We start from the raw sequence: 15,516 nt of genomic DNA, 5'->3' as shown, positions 1-15,516 counted from the left end.
ACGGAACCGTCCTGATGATGTCCCCCTTGGTAAGGCACTCCAGGACTTAATGCGCCCCAATCGTAGGAGCCAAGGACCACCCTTCCTGTTGAAGGAATCAAACCAGTGGCCAGCAGATCCTGTTGTTCCTCTGACAGATAATCCAGATCCCAATGAGCTCTGCCATCAGATGTTCTGTGGCAAGCTTCCAACTGAGTTTACACAGACCTGCTCCACTTCACCTCCTGGAAAGAGCTCCTCCAAGCTACTGGCCAGAAGCTTCATGGGGCAGTTGCGGAGGATGATGGTACCCAAACCAAGCTCTACTCAGACCAAGGTGGAGAAAGAAAGCTGTGCGATGCATTTGCATTCAGAAGCTCTCCAGAGGCTTCTGGCCCCACATAGGGGCCACTTCCACTACAATCCCCCTGCCGCTCCTCACTTTGGGGCTGTGTGGGAGCGAGAATTATCCCTGTGAAGACTGCTCTTTATACCACAGTCGGGGCTCAGCTCCTGCAGGAAGAGGTCATCTCTACTGTCCTCATCGGAGTAGAAGGAATACTAAACTCAAAACCATTTGGCTACGTTCCCTATGATGTCAGTGACCCCGACCCTTTGATGGCCAACTGTCTGGTGATGGGTGGCCAGATGGTTCACTGCCACAGGTTATGTACCCTAAAGAGGAATTACTCAGCCGCTGACGGTGGAAGCATGCCCAGGTGCCTGCTGACCACTCTTTGAGGTGTTTTATTCAAGTGTACCTACCTGCTCTCGGGTCCCACCAGATGTGACAATCATCTTCAACTCACATCGTAGAGGGCTCTGACATCAGCTGGTGGACCTTGAACTACCACGAGCCCTATGGCCTGCTGGCCGCATTGTGAAAGTTCAACCCAGCCCTGATGGTCATATCACCTCTCCAGACAAGAGGATTAAATACAAGCTCTACACCCAACCTGTTGCCCGACTGGTCATCCTGCTTGCTCTCCAGTGCGCCCCCTTGAACTTAGACTTACAGGTCGCCTTTTGTTTGTTGTGAATGTATGATATACATTTGGGGGCACCAGTACAAAAGACTCAAGTATTTGGACGTTTCAGTCAGGTGATGTTCAGCCAGCTAAGTTTAGGTTCTTCGTCACTCAATTATGTGCAAGCGTGTGACCCAAGAGAAAAAGGAAAGAACAGCACCGTGAGTGGTTATGATATTGATTAGTGTGACGCAGTTAAATTTATGACCTGTCAGTTAGGAGAGAGTGGTGTTTATGTTCCTTTAGCGAGTCTGCTTTAATGAGAGCGACCACACAACCACCATAAGTAAACCCCTAACTGAAGTGGAAAGTTAGATGGTCAAAGTTAATGTGGGCAATCTTGGATGTTTTTGGGAACTGTATAAATAGATGAACCTTTATTTGAAAATGTTGGATAAAGCAACCTGTCTCCTCATTCTGCCATACCTTGCCTTCACCCATCCTTTGCTGCATCACAGCCATGAAGTAGTGTTCTGGTCGGTGATCCAGCTTGTGTAGGATAGAAATTTGGACTGCCCTATTGCAGTCATTATCCAAACACCTACTATTGACTTAGCCTCTAAATATTTAGCACGGGTCAAGCCATCTACTTGCACATACATGCTATGACTCTGTAACCGTGTTACGAGAAGATTAGTGTGACTAAAACAAAGCCCTTCTAAACTGTTGAGCTCTTGCAGACAGGTTCTTCAATAATTAATGCTGCTAAGTATACCACAAGAGGTGGTATGGTGGCTAGAGCGTTGGCCTCACAAAATCCCAGCCCCGCCTGAATTTGGCTTCCATGTTTTCCCCGTGCCTGCGTGGGTTTTCTCCGAGCACTCCGGTTTCCTCAATTTAGGGAAAAAAATCATGCATTAATTGAAGACTCTAAATTTCCCTTAGGTGTGATTGTGAGTGTGACTGTTGTCCATGTCCATCTGCCTTGCGGTTGGCTGGCAACCAGTTCAGGGTGTACACTGCCTCTTCCCCAATGATAGCTGGGATAGGCTCCGGCACTCCTGCAACCCTTGTGAGGATAAGTGGCTCATAAAATAGATGGATGGATATATCACAAGAACATGAAGTGCTTTATAAACAGCAGGAAAAGAGAACAAGGGTGTGAAATTTCTTTCTTAATTTGCACTCCAGCCCACTGCTGTGGAGTAATTAAATCGGAGCGATGGTAAGATGACAGAGGGGTTCTTGCCTAATGACTTTTGTTTCCTTCCCTCCCAACACTGCTGCCAAACAGGCTAACATAGGTGCCGTCGTGGAATAGGCTGTGCAATTTGTAGCACACCGAGAGACATTTTAATAAGACGGCATTTATTAAACATTGGCCCATTTATTTGCATGTTTACCACGGCCGTCATGATCTGTTGGTTGCAATTTTCTAATAAAGACACTTGCCTGTGCGCACATTTGTTTGAAAACACATGGATAAAATGTCAACAGGTACAGTATTTTGTCTATAGAATCTAAATGTCGCCCAAATTATCTTTAGCAAGAAGCTAGGGAATTGTACTTTGTTTTCAATTTTTGATAATTCTACATGCATTTATATTTACACTTAGATAAATTAAACCCTTGGTGATGTTCATAGTTACTGAACTTAACTCTTCTGTCACCAAGCAAGACCACATCCTGTCAAAGTTGCTCGTTGAACTGGATGTGTATCTGGAAATCTTAACACGGATGGCCAACCCGTGGCTCTTGAGGCGCATGCGGCTCTTATGAAGGCCCGAAAGGATATTGAAGTTCTATTTTTCATTTAATTTCTATGCGTGCACGCTTTGCTTGAGTTCATTACGGTAGTTGCGAGTTTCTCTAGCCATTTCGGTTTCCACCAACATCCCAAAAACATGGATTATTCGGACACTCTAAATTGCCCCGAGGTGGGATTGTGAGTGTGACTGTTCCCTGTCTCCGTGTGCCCTGATTGGCTGGCAACCAGTTCAGGGTGTTCCCTGCCTCCAGCTCAATGACAGCTGGGATAGGCTCCAGCACTCACGCAACCCATGTGAGGATAAGCGGCTCAGAAAATGGACAGATGGACGGATGGTATGTAATGCATTTGTTATTTAATAAGATACCTGCAATCATTGGAATTATTTAAAGTGTAAATGAATAAAGCTTTTGTAGGCTTTATTGAGATTTCATAAACTCTGTTAAGAAGAGGAAAGGCTTCAAAATAAGTGTATTTAAGAAACTTTCACAACCAAAGAATATCATGGAAAAAGTATTTTTCCATGTTTTTTAAATTAATTATTGAGTGCCTGCACTGCACAAGGAAATGTACTTCCAATTTCCATTGACACATACTTACACATACTGTAGTGCAAAACTTGAATACACCATCATGGACTGCACATACACAGTTTTTTTCTCCTTTCTTTGCTATATATTTGTTTGCTGTCTGTTGCTGTTTTTTGTGTACATTTCTTACAGTTCATCTTCGCTCACTTTTTCATCCACAGACATCCATGGTCTTTTATTGTTGTGAAAGGAGACCCGTCTTCTGCTGTAGAAGATCATGCGCTTTATCAAGGTAGGAATCTTTTAATAGACACTGTCCAGCCAGTCTACTCCTCTTACAGCTTGCACAGAAAAAACATGTTATAATTATGTGGTCATGTCAGACTTGATGATGTCAGACAATAGTCGCATTATTTTCTTCACAAGACTGCATATTTTGTGTTTCTTAAAAGGTACCAAAGCCTCCTCAGAAGCTCAAAGCTCTCGTGTTTTTCACTTGAGCTATGCAGAGCATTTCACCGTAACAGCCCGCAGCCAGTGGGTCCAAGGTACTTTTTTACCCCTTAACACTAAACTAATCCTATTCAGACCTGCATGCACACTTCAGTTCATGCCTGGCATTTAGTTTCCGCAGACATTTCATCGCTTAGTCATTCATGAATTGAACACATTGATTTTGACCTCTGAGTTCAAGTGCAACTTTTTGGATCACTTTACAAATTGTACAAAGCATATGCAGGGGAGAAGTAATTTATGTAACATGCAAAATGTCATTTTGAATTCACAGACTACATCACTATAAAACTTTTAAGTTTTTGATTACAATAATAACATAACTTTCTTCTTGTCTTTCATCTGTTTTATGTTTTGCCTGGATCATAATAAAATAATTTAGCTCCGTTATTTGCCCAATTTGCTATCGCAAACAATTTCCAAGATTGGGATTGACAAAACTCCTTGGAGTGTGACACAATCCATGATCAATGATTTGGCCCAATGATAGCCCTTGCTATGGGGTTTGTCTGGGTACAGCCCGAAAGGGCAATGTGGGACCCCTTACCATGAGCTCACCATCTGTGGGAGGGGCCATACCGGTCACGTGCAGGGTGAGCTTGGCAGTGGCCAAATGCAGGGGCCTTAGTGTTTCAATCTCCGGCTACAAAAGGTGGCTCTTGGGACAAGCAATGTCACCTCACTAGCAGGGAAGGAGCCTGAGCTGAGAAGTTCAGACTAGATATAGTCTGACTCGCCTCCACATACAGCTCGGGCTCTGGTACCATTCTGCTTGCAAGGGGTTGGACTCTTGGAGTTGCCCACAGTGACAGGCGCTGAGCAGATGTGGGTATATTAATTATTTAATTCTATTAATTAATTAATTAATATATGACTATTAATAACAGAAAATACTGTATAACATACCTATTAAATTTAATAAGCTGCGTTACATTCAGCCAGCCATGACTTCCTAAACTGAACCATTTTGAGCCACGCTTGCTGAAATGCAGTCGGTTGTCACGAACGGGGCACGAGGGCGGACCCAAATGCACGACTCCAGAGACAAGCAGGCAGTACAGAGGAAACCTTTATTCGTTCCAAGGTCGGGGAACAGCCAGACAGTCCAAACAAGCAGAGGTAACAGTATTGGCAGGCTTAGGAGGGTGGTCAGGGGATAGGCGTGGGTTGGTACACGGAAGGTAGACGTCAGGCAAATGGGAGTGCGGGAACGAGGCATCAAACGCAATGATCTGGCGGAGGACTAATCGTCCCCCGGGTCCTATATGTACTGAGTGTCATTAACGTTCAAGAGGCGCAGGTGTGTGTCTACTGATTGGCCCAGCCCGGGCTGTTTGCTGATGCAGTCATAGGTGAAAATAAATTGGGGACCAGTCTTTTGTTCAGTGGTAAGTCTTGCTTTTTGGTTCCAATCTAGAAGTCTCGATAGAATGTTGGCATGTATTCAGGACGAGGGTTTTTTGTGAATTAGTTCAAATAATTTTCAATATTCATTTGTGTGAATCACATGTCATTTGTTTCAACCAATGAGCACAGCGGCTCCATGCAATCCAAACATAGCATGAGTTACTACTCTGCATGTACACTTAGGTACAAGCTACGTTAACAGAGAGCGTTCTTAATACAACATAAATTTGACATGTTTGAGGAACACAGTGGGAAAATCAATTCACGGCCAAAATTCACTTGTGCCCGCCACACAAAAAAATGGACAGTGTATGATATGTAGATTCCGTAGTCTATCTATCTTCAGTTTTCCCTTCATCCCATCCTTTCAATTGTTAAATTGCTTTAGATTTAGTTTAACATAAAGGGAGTTTCTTCTTCTTCTTCTTAGTTTAAACTACTATATTTGATATTTGAAACAGGACCTCAACAGCTAGATGTTCACACACACATACAGGCAAAAGTAGCACCCATTTAATCATCTCACTGGGACTCTTTTAACATCTTATTGGTGTGTAATTAATCCACGAGTGTGATATCATCACATCATCATGTTCTAATCAATAGTTTCCCTCAGCACAATGCCAGTGTTATTGACTCTGCTTTTAGCAATGCTTCATATCTGATTCCAATTAGATGCTTCTCATCTTTCATCAGATTGCAACATTCAAAATGAATTCCTAAGGCATACAAAGTTCGATATGTGTGAACCAAAGTCGCGGCAGCATCACATGCAGTATGTTTAAAGATTCATGGGTAGTCTGAGTCTGTGTCAGTCTTAAAATGTCTGGAGTCTTATTGCCGCAATTCTGAGGATGCCTTAGATAGAAAGAATGCTTCAGTTGCCTTTCTCACACAGTCCATCTAAGAAAAGGACATTTTCCAGGGTTTTTCTTGGCTTGCTGTACTGTTTATAAGTGTCCATTTCGGGATGGCTGGTTGAAGTCGACCCCAGGTTCGCTTGCTTTCAGCTGCGACCAGAGCGTGAAGTTGAACATCCAAGACCCATTGTCCAAGCCAATTGTTGTTCAAATCAGTTGTTACCGTCCTGCTGACGTTGGCCCTCACCTAATTATGTTAATTAGGCAATCCACATCAGATACATGAAGGCGCACTTCAGACGTTGCAGTGTCCTGCTTTTGTGAGTTCCGTATGAAAGAGAATAAATAAATAAATTCTGCTCAACTTTACTCTGGTGGATGAATTTTCCAGGAATGCAGTTTTTAAGATGGCATATTTGTAAATGGATGACAAGTCAGGAGGTTTCCAATAATCTGACACGCAATCTCAAATTGTGTGCATGTCCCACAGAGGCTGAGTGGACAGAATGGTTTGACAGGGATGATGAGAGGGGATCAGGTGATTGGGAGAAGTTGACAGATCTGCATAAAGCCTATCCGGAACGTCTGTGTAACACGCCACTAGACATCCAGGTAAATCGCACGCACACATACAAACAATATGCACAGTTAGTATTTCAGAATTAAAATGATCTTGATTTTGCCAAGTATGTCAAAAAGAACAAAAACTGGGGAACAGAATGTGTCAAACACAGGTAGGAAAATATAATAGAAAGCAGTGGTGTGCAGCAAAAGAAAACAAAAGCACCACAACAAAAAGCTAAGACTAGGCAAGAGGCTTACAGTGATGGGAAGAGGGAGCTTGGAGGCTCACCATAAAAATGCCAAAACTCACAGGGACCAGGAAACAAAAATAAAGCAAATCCTACAGTAAGAAAAATGAAAGGATACAAAGTGATACAATCAAAGGAACTAGAGGAGTGATCTGACAACTTCCGAGTGTGCACAAAGTACTTGATACTGGGCGCTGATTGCCATATTCTCCGAGGTGCATGCCTTCTTGTTCACAGCACCCAGCACTCCATGCTCCCTCAGGGAAACAAGAAGAAACAGGTAACAGCCAGGGGCAAAATGGCATTCCATATCCAAATACAAGATAATTTGGAATAGTTGAAGCTCCAGTTTTGTATTCACAGTTGAAGGTAAAGCTGGTCTCCTTATAAGACAGTTTTCAGCACTATAACAATTCGCCGTTACAGTGCTACTAGGACATGACACGGTTGTGACACGTAAACATGGGTTCAGTCTGGCACCATATAGCAACAGCTGTTTGCCCTCCTCAAAGATATGCAGTTGTGCCAAGTCTTTCCACTTTGTATCCAATTCTTTTGGCATTATCAGGAAGAAAAAGATAACTATAACAACCAGCTGGTCTTGGTTATATTCCTGCAGTGCAAATAAAACATACAGTATAAACTGTAAATTAATCACAGTTTTTCAGTGCTTAATAAAGTGCCCGTCTCACAGATGCCTGAGTATAATACTATACAAAAGTTTACAAACGCTAACGTAGCAGAGTAAACGGAAGTTGGGAGGCTTTCCCCGGTGAGTTGACCTCAACTCTGCAATATGTCTTTGTCACTGTTGTTACTTTACCGAGGAGCAGGTGAAGCAGCAGCTAAAATAAATAATTCTATAAAATGTCCTGCAAGGTCAAAGTGAATAGAGTGCTTAAAGTGGGACTGACATCCCTATAAACATTCTAAAATAGATATTGTAATGAAAAATACATATAACAGTATTCACTTCAATGTCTATACAAAAAGAAAAAGTGAGCAGAAAGTGTGTCATCCATGCACAAAGTTGGGCAAATGAGTGTCCCTCGACATACAAGTGGTCGCCATATTAGTCGCGTCCTCTGTCCTTGACGTCATCGTCACTTACGCCATTGAAAACACGCAGTGCCTGCTACTATGGAAGCCGAGCAACAGAGATATTCGCATTTTTCCGACGCCCCTTCTGACACTGAAGCTCTTTTCGAAAAGGGCAACTCCACACAACCGAGTGAAGTTACTGGGGCAATATTACACTATTGTTTCGAGCCCATATTCAGATGATATCCGATCACAGCTAAACCGCCTCCTGTCCGATCAAATCCCGCGGCGGAGATGAGCCATCGCGGCCCATTGCAGCCGGCCGGTGTGGCTTATGACAGAGCCGAGCGGTGCTGCTTTAGTCACAGTCGAGCCGGGGCGCTTTATGCGCGCACGCGACTGAGTAACACATTCTCGGCTGGGTTCTTCAGAGCCACCCCCGACGCACAGCCTTTGCAGAAGCTGTGACCGCCGAACGCGGCGCCTCAGCCGGTGTGGCTGAGTTTCAGGGCCCATGGTGGCATATAAGGAGGAGGTGGAGCCAAGCTATGTTGCTTTTAGGGGTATGTTTAAAGTCGCCGCAGTACAAGATGAACACTATAGAGACATTGTTGGCTGGGCAACACGCACATCAACACATTTCATACGCGGATCTTTTGCTGCGTTATGAGAGAGACCGATTACGTGGTCCGCCCCAAACTATTTTTTGTTTTGGAGCTGTATACACACCTTCCTGTTATTGGGAACCCACAAAGCTCTCCTCCTCTCCACCTGTGCAATCCATTTTTCACAACGAACAAGGTCTCTTTCAAACTTATGAAGGGTAATTCCATTCTGCCGAGTGTTCAAGCAATGTCCAGCAATGCAATGAGTCGGGATTTTGGCTAACACGAAAGAACGAGCTACCTTCCCGGAGGTAAAACTAAACGCCGCTGTCCTTTACGTCACTTCCTGCTTCTTCTCGAAAACAAATCCATGAAAGGATTTTCATGACGGGAGTTACAAAAAGCTGTATACGTTAAAATCATGTTTTGTGGTGAAAAAACACATGGGACCATATTGTCTGTGGAGTTTTCATTAATAACATACCAAAAATAATCCATTTGACGACACTTGACCTTTAAAAATTGCTTGAACAGTTGGGAGAATGGAATTACCCTTCATAAGTTTGAAAGAGACCCGCTTCGTTGTGAAAAATTTATTCCACGGGTGGAGAGGACGAGACCTTCGTGGGTTCCAAATCACAGGTAGGTGTGTATTCAACTACTAAAAAAACAATAGTTTGGGGCGGACCACGTAATTGGTTTCTCATAACGTAACTGTCACGAACGAGACTAGAGGGCGGACCCAAATGCATGACTCCAGAGGCAAGCAGGCAGTACACAGGAAGCCTTTATTCGTTCCAAGGTCGGTAATCATTAAGTCAGTCCAAACAAGCAGAAGTAACAGTAACGGCAGGCTTACGAGGTTGGTCAGGGGACAGGCGTTGGTCGGTATACGGAAGGTAGGCTGGCTCCGGACGGCACAGGAGCGTCAGGATGGTCCGCGTGGAAGTCCCTGATGAAGAAGGGGCCGATAATGAAGCGGGAGGGGATCCAGGAGCGCTCCCCTGGGCCATATCCCTCCCAGTCTACCAAGTACTGGACCCCCCTTCCTCTGCGGGGAAGGGGAGGGGGGCTTGGGCGAAGGAACCAGTGGAGATGGACGAGTCGGGCGCAGTCTGCTGACGTGGAATGTTGGGTGAACCCTCATTGACCTGGGTAATTTAAGTGACACGGTGACAGGATTAACGATTTTGCTGACCGGGAATGGACCAACGAACCTGAGAGCAAGTTTGCGAGATTCCATCTTCAGCGGAAGATCTTTGGTGGAGAGCCACACTCACTGTCCCACCTTCAGGTCTGGTGCAACTCTCCTCTTGCGATCCGCTGAGGAGATGTAGGCGCTGCCCATGCGTAGCAGCGTCCTCCGTGCTGCCTCCCAGGTCCGTTTACAGCGTCGTACCACAGCCAGGGCTGACAGCACCGCAGAGTCCGTAGCCAATGAAGGAAACAGAGAGGGGGGATAGCCGCGCATGACGTGAAATGGAGCCATACTTGTAGAAGCGGAGGGCGGAAATTTATGAACATACTCCACCCATTTGAGGTGCTGGCTCCAAGTGCTCTGGTCCCTGGATGCCAAGCAGCGAAGACCAGTATCCACGTCTTGATTTACCCTCTCTGTCTGGCCGTTGGACTCCGGGTGATGACCCGATGTCAGACTTGCCGAGGCACCGATGAGGGCGCAGAATTCTCTCCAGAACCGGGCAACGAATTGCGGGCCTCTGTCCGAAACGATGTCCTGGGGGAACCTGTGGTAGCAAACAACCTCGTATAGTAACAACTGGGCAGTCTGCTTAGCCAATGAGATCTTCGGGACCGGCACAAAGTGGACCATTTTCGAGAACCGGTCCACTATGGACAGAACCACTGTTTTCCTTTGGGAAGGCGGTAATTTGGTGATGAAGTCCAGTGCGATATGCGACCACGGGAGGGAGGGAATGGACAGAGGCCGCAACTCTCCAACAGGCCACAGTATACCGCACACTCACCGGAGTGGAGTTCCTGAGGTCGGGGCGCTTTGGTCGAACCGGGCAGTGGGCGATCAAGTGTCCTAGACAACCGCAGTAGAAACATCGCCCCTCCCGTCGGCAACGCAGGCGCTCCTCCACTGGCCCGTTGAGACCCTCCATCTGCATGAGTTCTGCCGTGGAGGGAAGAGTGGGTGGCCGGGAAGCGGCCGGGCTGGGCACCTCCGTCTCTCCCCCGGTCATCGCGTCCATTTGCTCCTGCATGACTAGTCGTTGGTCGACCTTAAGGGCAAAACATGATGAGAGCGTCCAGCGAGGGAGGAAAATCCACGGCGATGAGGAGGCCATGGATCTGGGGAGCGAATCCCTGGAAAAAGGTGTCGTGAAGAGCGTCCCCGTTCCATCGGCTCTCAGCGGCGTGGATCCGAAACTCGATAGCGTATTCCGAGACGCTACGACGGCCTTGGCGAAGCGTCGTGAGTTAAGCTGCCTCCTTGCGTTCCGGCGCCGCATACTGGAACACTTGGGTGAGAGCGCAGACAAATGTTGTCCAGGAACGACAAGTCTCCGAGTTTCGACTCCATTCTGCCATGACCCATGCCTCCGCCCTTCCCGTCAAGTGGGAAATGACAAAGGTGGAACGGTCCGTGGGGTAGACTGACACCTGCAGTTCAAAATGGAGGTTGCACTGGGCGAGGAAAGGCTTGACATTCCCCGAGTCGCCTGAGAATCGTTCCGGTCGGGAGAGCGGGGTTATACAGGCACGGAGGAGCTCCGTGGCTGGCGGAATGGTCAGAACCGACACAACAAGCGGTGGCCACTCCGGCCTGGGAGGCTAGCCATGGCTCCAGCCGGGCACAGATCTCATGGAGCCTCTGATTAGTTACCTGCTCAACCAGGTGTCTGCCCTGAACTGGCAGCTAACGGTGGATGGCTTCCGAGTCGGCTGGGTCCATATTTTGGCCAGATGGTTCTGTCACGAACGAGACTCGAGGGCGGACCCAAATGCACGACTCCAGAGTTAAGCAGGCAGTACAGAGGAAGCCTTTATTAGTTCCAAGGTCGGTAATCATTAAGTCAGTCCAAACAAGCAGAAGTAACAGTAGCGGCAGGCTTACGAGGTTGGCCAGGGGACAGGCGTGGATCGGTACACGGAAGGTAGACGTCAGGCAAACGGAAGTGCGGGAACGAGGCATCAAAGGCAACGATCTGGCGAAGGACTAGTCGTCCCACGGGTCCTATATGTACTTGGTGTCACCAGTGTTCATGAGGTGTGAGCCTTCTGATTAGCTGGCCACGCCCAACCCGGGCTGGATGCAAGGAGCATGAGAGTAAAAAAAGATCCACGTATGAAATATGTCGATGTGTGCGTTGCACACCGTCGGGCTGCTGTGAATCTGAAGAACCCAGCTAACAATGTCTCACTCAGACTCGTGCATGCAGTAATGCGCCCCGGCTCGATAGTGTTCATCGCGCACTGCGGTGGCTGTGAACAACCCTTTAAAAGCAGCATGCTTCGGCTCCATTATATGCCACCATGGCACCGGAAATCAGCCACACTGTCTGAGGCGCCGCGTTCAGCGGTTACAGCTTCTGCGAAGGCTGCACGTCGGGCTTTGCGGATGGGGGCGGCTCTGAAGAACCCACCCAGGAATTCGTAACTCAGCTGCATGCGCACAGTAAAGCGCCCCGGCTGACTGTGTTGTTCATCGTACTGCGCCGTCTATGAACACCCCCCTAAAGCAGTACAGTTCGGCTCCATCATAAGCCACACTGGCCTACTTCGATGAGCCGCGATGGCTCCTCTCCACCGCGGAAGAGGATCGGATGGGGATGCGGTTTGGCCGTGATCGCATATTATCTGAATATGGCTCGAAACAATAGTGTAATATTGCCCCGGTAACTTCACTCGGTTGTGTGGTGTTGTCCTTTTCGAAAAGCGCTTCCGTGTCAGAAGGGACGTATTCCTCTCCCATAGTTAGGATGCACCGTGTGTTTTCATTGGCGAATGTCCGGGTGACGTCACTTACAGAGGATGCAGCCAATATGGCGACCACTTGGATATCGTAGAAAGACACTTCTGCAACTTTGCGCATGGATGACGCACTCTCCGCTCACACTTATTCTTTCGTATGGACATTGAAATGAATAATGTTTTATGTATTTTTCATTACAATATCTATTTTACTATGTTTATAGGGATGACGGGCTTTAAAGTGCAGTTTGCGCATGAGCTGATTTTATGCTCTGGAGCAGGGGTCACCAATGCATGCGTGGTTCCCCGTGAGGACCACTTTAGTCTCCGAGAGGCATGTTCTAAAAATAGTATAGGTCACAAATTGTTCCTATTATTTTTATTATTATTTGTGGTTTAACTTTTGAATATGACTTGCTCACATTAAGGAGTTTATCCATATAATATTGTGTAATATAAAGTAGTCATATAGTTCTAAAGTATAAGGAGTTTTGTTATTTTGGAAGTTTGCCCCAAACAAGTCACATTGACCTTTTTTCATCGGTGCTCACAAAGTGGCCCTCAGCCTCAAAAAGGTTGATGACCCTTGGGCTAGAGCCAGTGGTGGTGGGTCCAGGGAGGGATACTTGGGGGTCCCTGTGTTCAGATGTTGGAGGTGTTGCTGCCGGCCCGAACTGCCTGGGGGCTCTCTGTCAGGCAATCCAACAGCCAGTTGCACAGGGATGTGTTGAGTCCTAGCCGGTCTAGTTTGAGAATGAGCTCCTGGGATGGTGGTGTTGAGAGCTGAGCTGAAGTCAATGAACAGCATTCTGCCATGTGAGTCTTTGAGATGTCGTTGCAGATATCTTCAACACATCACTGAACCAAACCGGCAAAGCTGCGGTTCCAACCTTCCTCAAAAGAAGCCATATCCTCCTGCTCCAATGACTACCGCCCAGTTGCACTCACTCCCATCATTATAAAGTGCTTCAAACAGCTAGTCATCAAATCCTCCATGCTATCTCCGTTGCCCTCCACTCAGCCCTCACCCATCTGTAGAAACAAAGTTGCATGACTTGACTTGCAACTTTTATCAACCAAGTAATGATTTGACTCGACTCGCTCGAAATTTAAGGACAACTCAACTTGACTTGCTGGATTTTTTTCACACAGCAAGTTGGGACTTGCTTGTGACTTGCAGATAGTGCTTGTGGCTTACTCCTTCCTTTCCTGAAACCACACTAACTCTTCCTTCATCGGCTCTAGGGAATCAATGCCAAATTACTTGAGTTATTTTGATGAAAGCTTTCCCTGTAGATTAGCTGCTCTAATGAAAACTTCACAGAAAGACAGAAATTTCGATATCAAACACCACATAATTGAACCTTTTTCAAAGAGGATATTTCATCAGTTATGTGATTGATGTGTGTTTATTTTGTGTGGTGCGGGAGCTGATAATTATAATTCTGTAATAGTCCTTTATATATTGGTGTTCTTTCTTTCAAGGCTGAAACCCATGATGGGATACCTTCTAACCAAACAGGGGATGTGATCTACAAAAATGAGAAAGATTATGGCTTTGTCTGCCGCAACAAAGACCAAGCTCATAGCTTCTGCCGCAACTACAGAGTTCGTTTCCTGTGTGGAAAGCTGGGTAATTGTATTCTTATCAAAGAATGCTTGTGTTTATGTTTGTTTAAATAAAGCGTATGTACACAGAAAGCTCTAAAGATGACATGGGCTCCTTGCTTGAGGAAAAAAAGGTAAAATGTAGCTTCAGGTGTACAGTACCTAAGGCCTAAATAATCTACGTCTCAGTCTCAAGATACACGGATTTTTCATCACATGGTGAATTAAACATAGTATGTGTTGACAGGCTGCTACTTCTCAAATACATACATCTTATGGTAACCACACAACTCAGAGTTCATTTACAATGTTCTAATAACGCTTCGGTAACACAGTAGTTTGTCTTTATGTAACAATTAATGTTCATAATAATCATCCCTCAGGGCTGCTGTAGGGCTTATACAGTATATACTTTCTTGTAGTGGTACATTTTTTTAGATTGGGATATGGTATTTCAATATATTTAACAATTTTCTTTGGGTGGAGCAATTTTTCAAGATACCATGCAGCTTATGTACATCACATTTTATGACCGCAGCACATTATAACAAATACAATACAGCCTTCTTAAGGTTTCTGAATATTTAGGAGTTTTTAAAAATCAACATCAAGTCTTACAAAAAGAAAAAGTATTTATTGTTTTATTCGGAAGAAAAACGTGTTTTCTACTCTGTAACTTTGCTGGTATGACGATAGTTTAACATTTTCTCAAGTTCAGAAATGATTGTAGTGAGCATCGTCACAAATTGTTTTCTATTTTAATTACATATACGTGATCATCAGAAAAAAATACAGTAGCTTGAAACACTAATGACTACACATCTCTGCTTTTTGGATTTGACCTTACAATATGTTAGTTGTCAACTGTCATTGTCCAGTGGTGTTGTTCTAACCGCCAGTCTCCAATCCTGCAGTGCGTCCTCAGGCCACAATTTCCATCGATATGTTATCCAACAGCACAATTCTGGACCTTTCAGACCAGCCAGTGGGTTGGCAACCTGGGGACCAGGTGGTTGTGGCCAGCACTGATTACTCGATGCATCAGACTGAAGTGTTTGACCTAATTGCTTGCCCTACTTGCACACCAAACCAAGTCAAAGTTAGAGGTGAGAAATGTAAAGAAGCAATAACAAAAATCCCCCCATTTTTTTTCAAAAATATTTTCTCACAGTATGTGAGAAAAAGTATGTTGATTGATACTGCGTTTGTGGAATAGTAATTAAACTGACTAATTCATTAGTTTTCATCCATCTCAGGGGTCACCTTGTTTGGAAATATTCCCTTCTGCTGTCAATTGAAGTTAACGTCACAATGTCTCCCACACTTGAATTTAATGTTTTGGGCCAAAACCCGGAAAATAGGTAGCGCACCTCTCATGTGCGCTGTGAAAATGAGCATAACTACCCGTTGATGAGATGGTGGTTTGAAGAAAAACTTGCAACATGCTAATTAGATGCCATGATTTTAATTTTGGTCAATGGCAGAT

General features: G+C 45.5%; 1 protein-coding gene across 1 annotated transcript in view; it reads left to right on the top strand.

The window, feature by feature from the left end:
* The window catches only part of LOC133498578 (cell migration-inducing and hyaluronan-binding protein-like), a 151,891-nt gene that overhangs the window by 80,973 nt on the left and 55,402 nt on the right, over positions 1 to 15,516 (top strand). The window contains exons 7-11 of the mRNA XM_061815597.1: positions 3,467 to 3,537; positions 3,698 to 3,793; positions 6,516 to 6,637; positions 13,908 to 14,055; positions 14,945 to 15,136. Coding sequence (XP_061671581.1) covers positions 3,467 to 3,537; positions 3,698 to 3,793; positions 6,516 to 6,637; positions 13,908 to 14,055; positions 14,945 to 15,136 — 629 coding nt within the window. The remainder of the gene's footprint in view (positions 1 to 3,466; positions 3,538 to 3,697; positions 3,794 to 6,515; positions 6,638 to 13,907; positions 14,056 to 14,944; positions 15,137 to 15,516) is intronic.

Source organism: Syngnathoides biaculeatus, chromosome 3, assembly GCF_019802595.1.
Source record: "Syngnathoides biaculeatus isolate LvHL_M chromosome 3, ASM1980259v1, whole genome shotgun sequence".
In the NCBI taxonomy this organism is placed as follows: domain Eukaryota; kingdom Metazoa; phylum Chordata; class Actinopteri; order Syngnathiformes; family Syngnathidae; genus Syngnathoides; species Syngnathoides biaculeatus.
The sequence above is the reverse complement of the archived record's forward strand: the minus strand, read 5'-3'. Positions and strand labels throughout refer to the sequence as shown.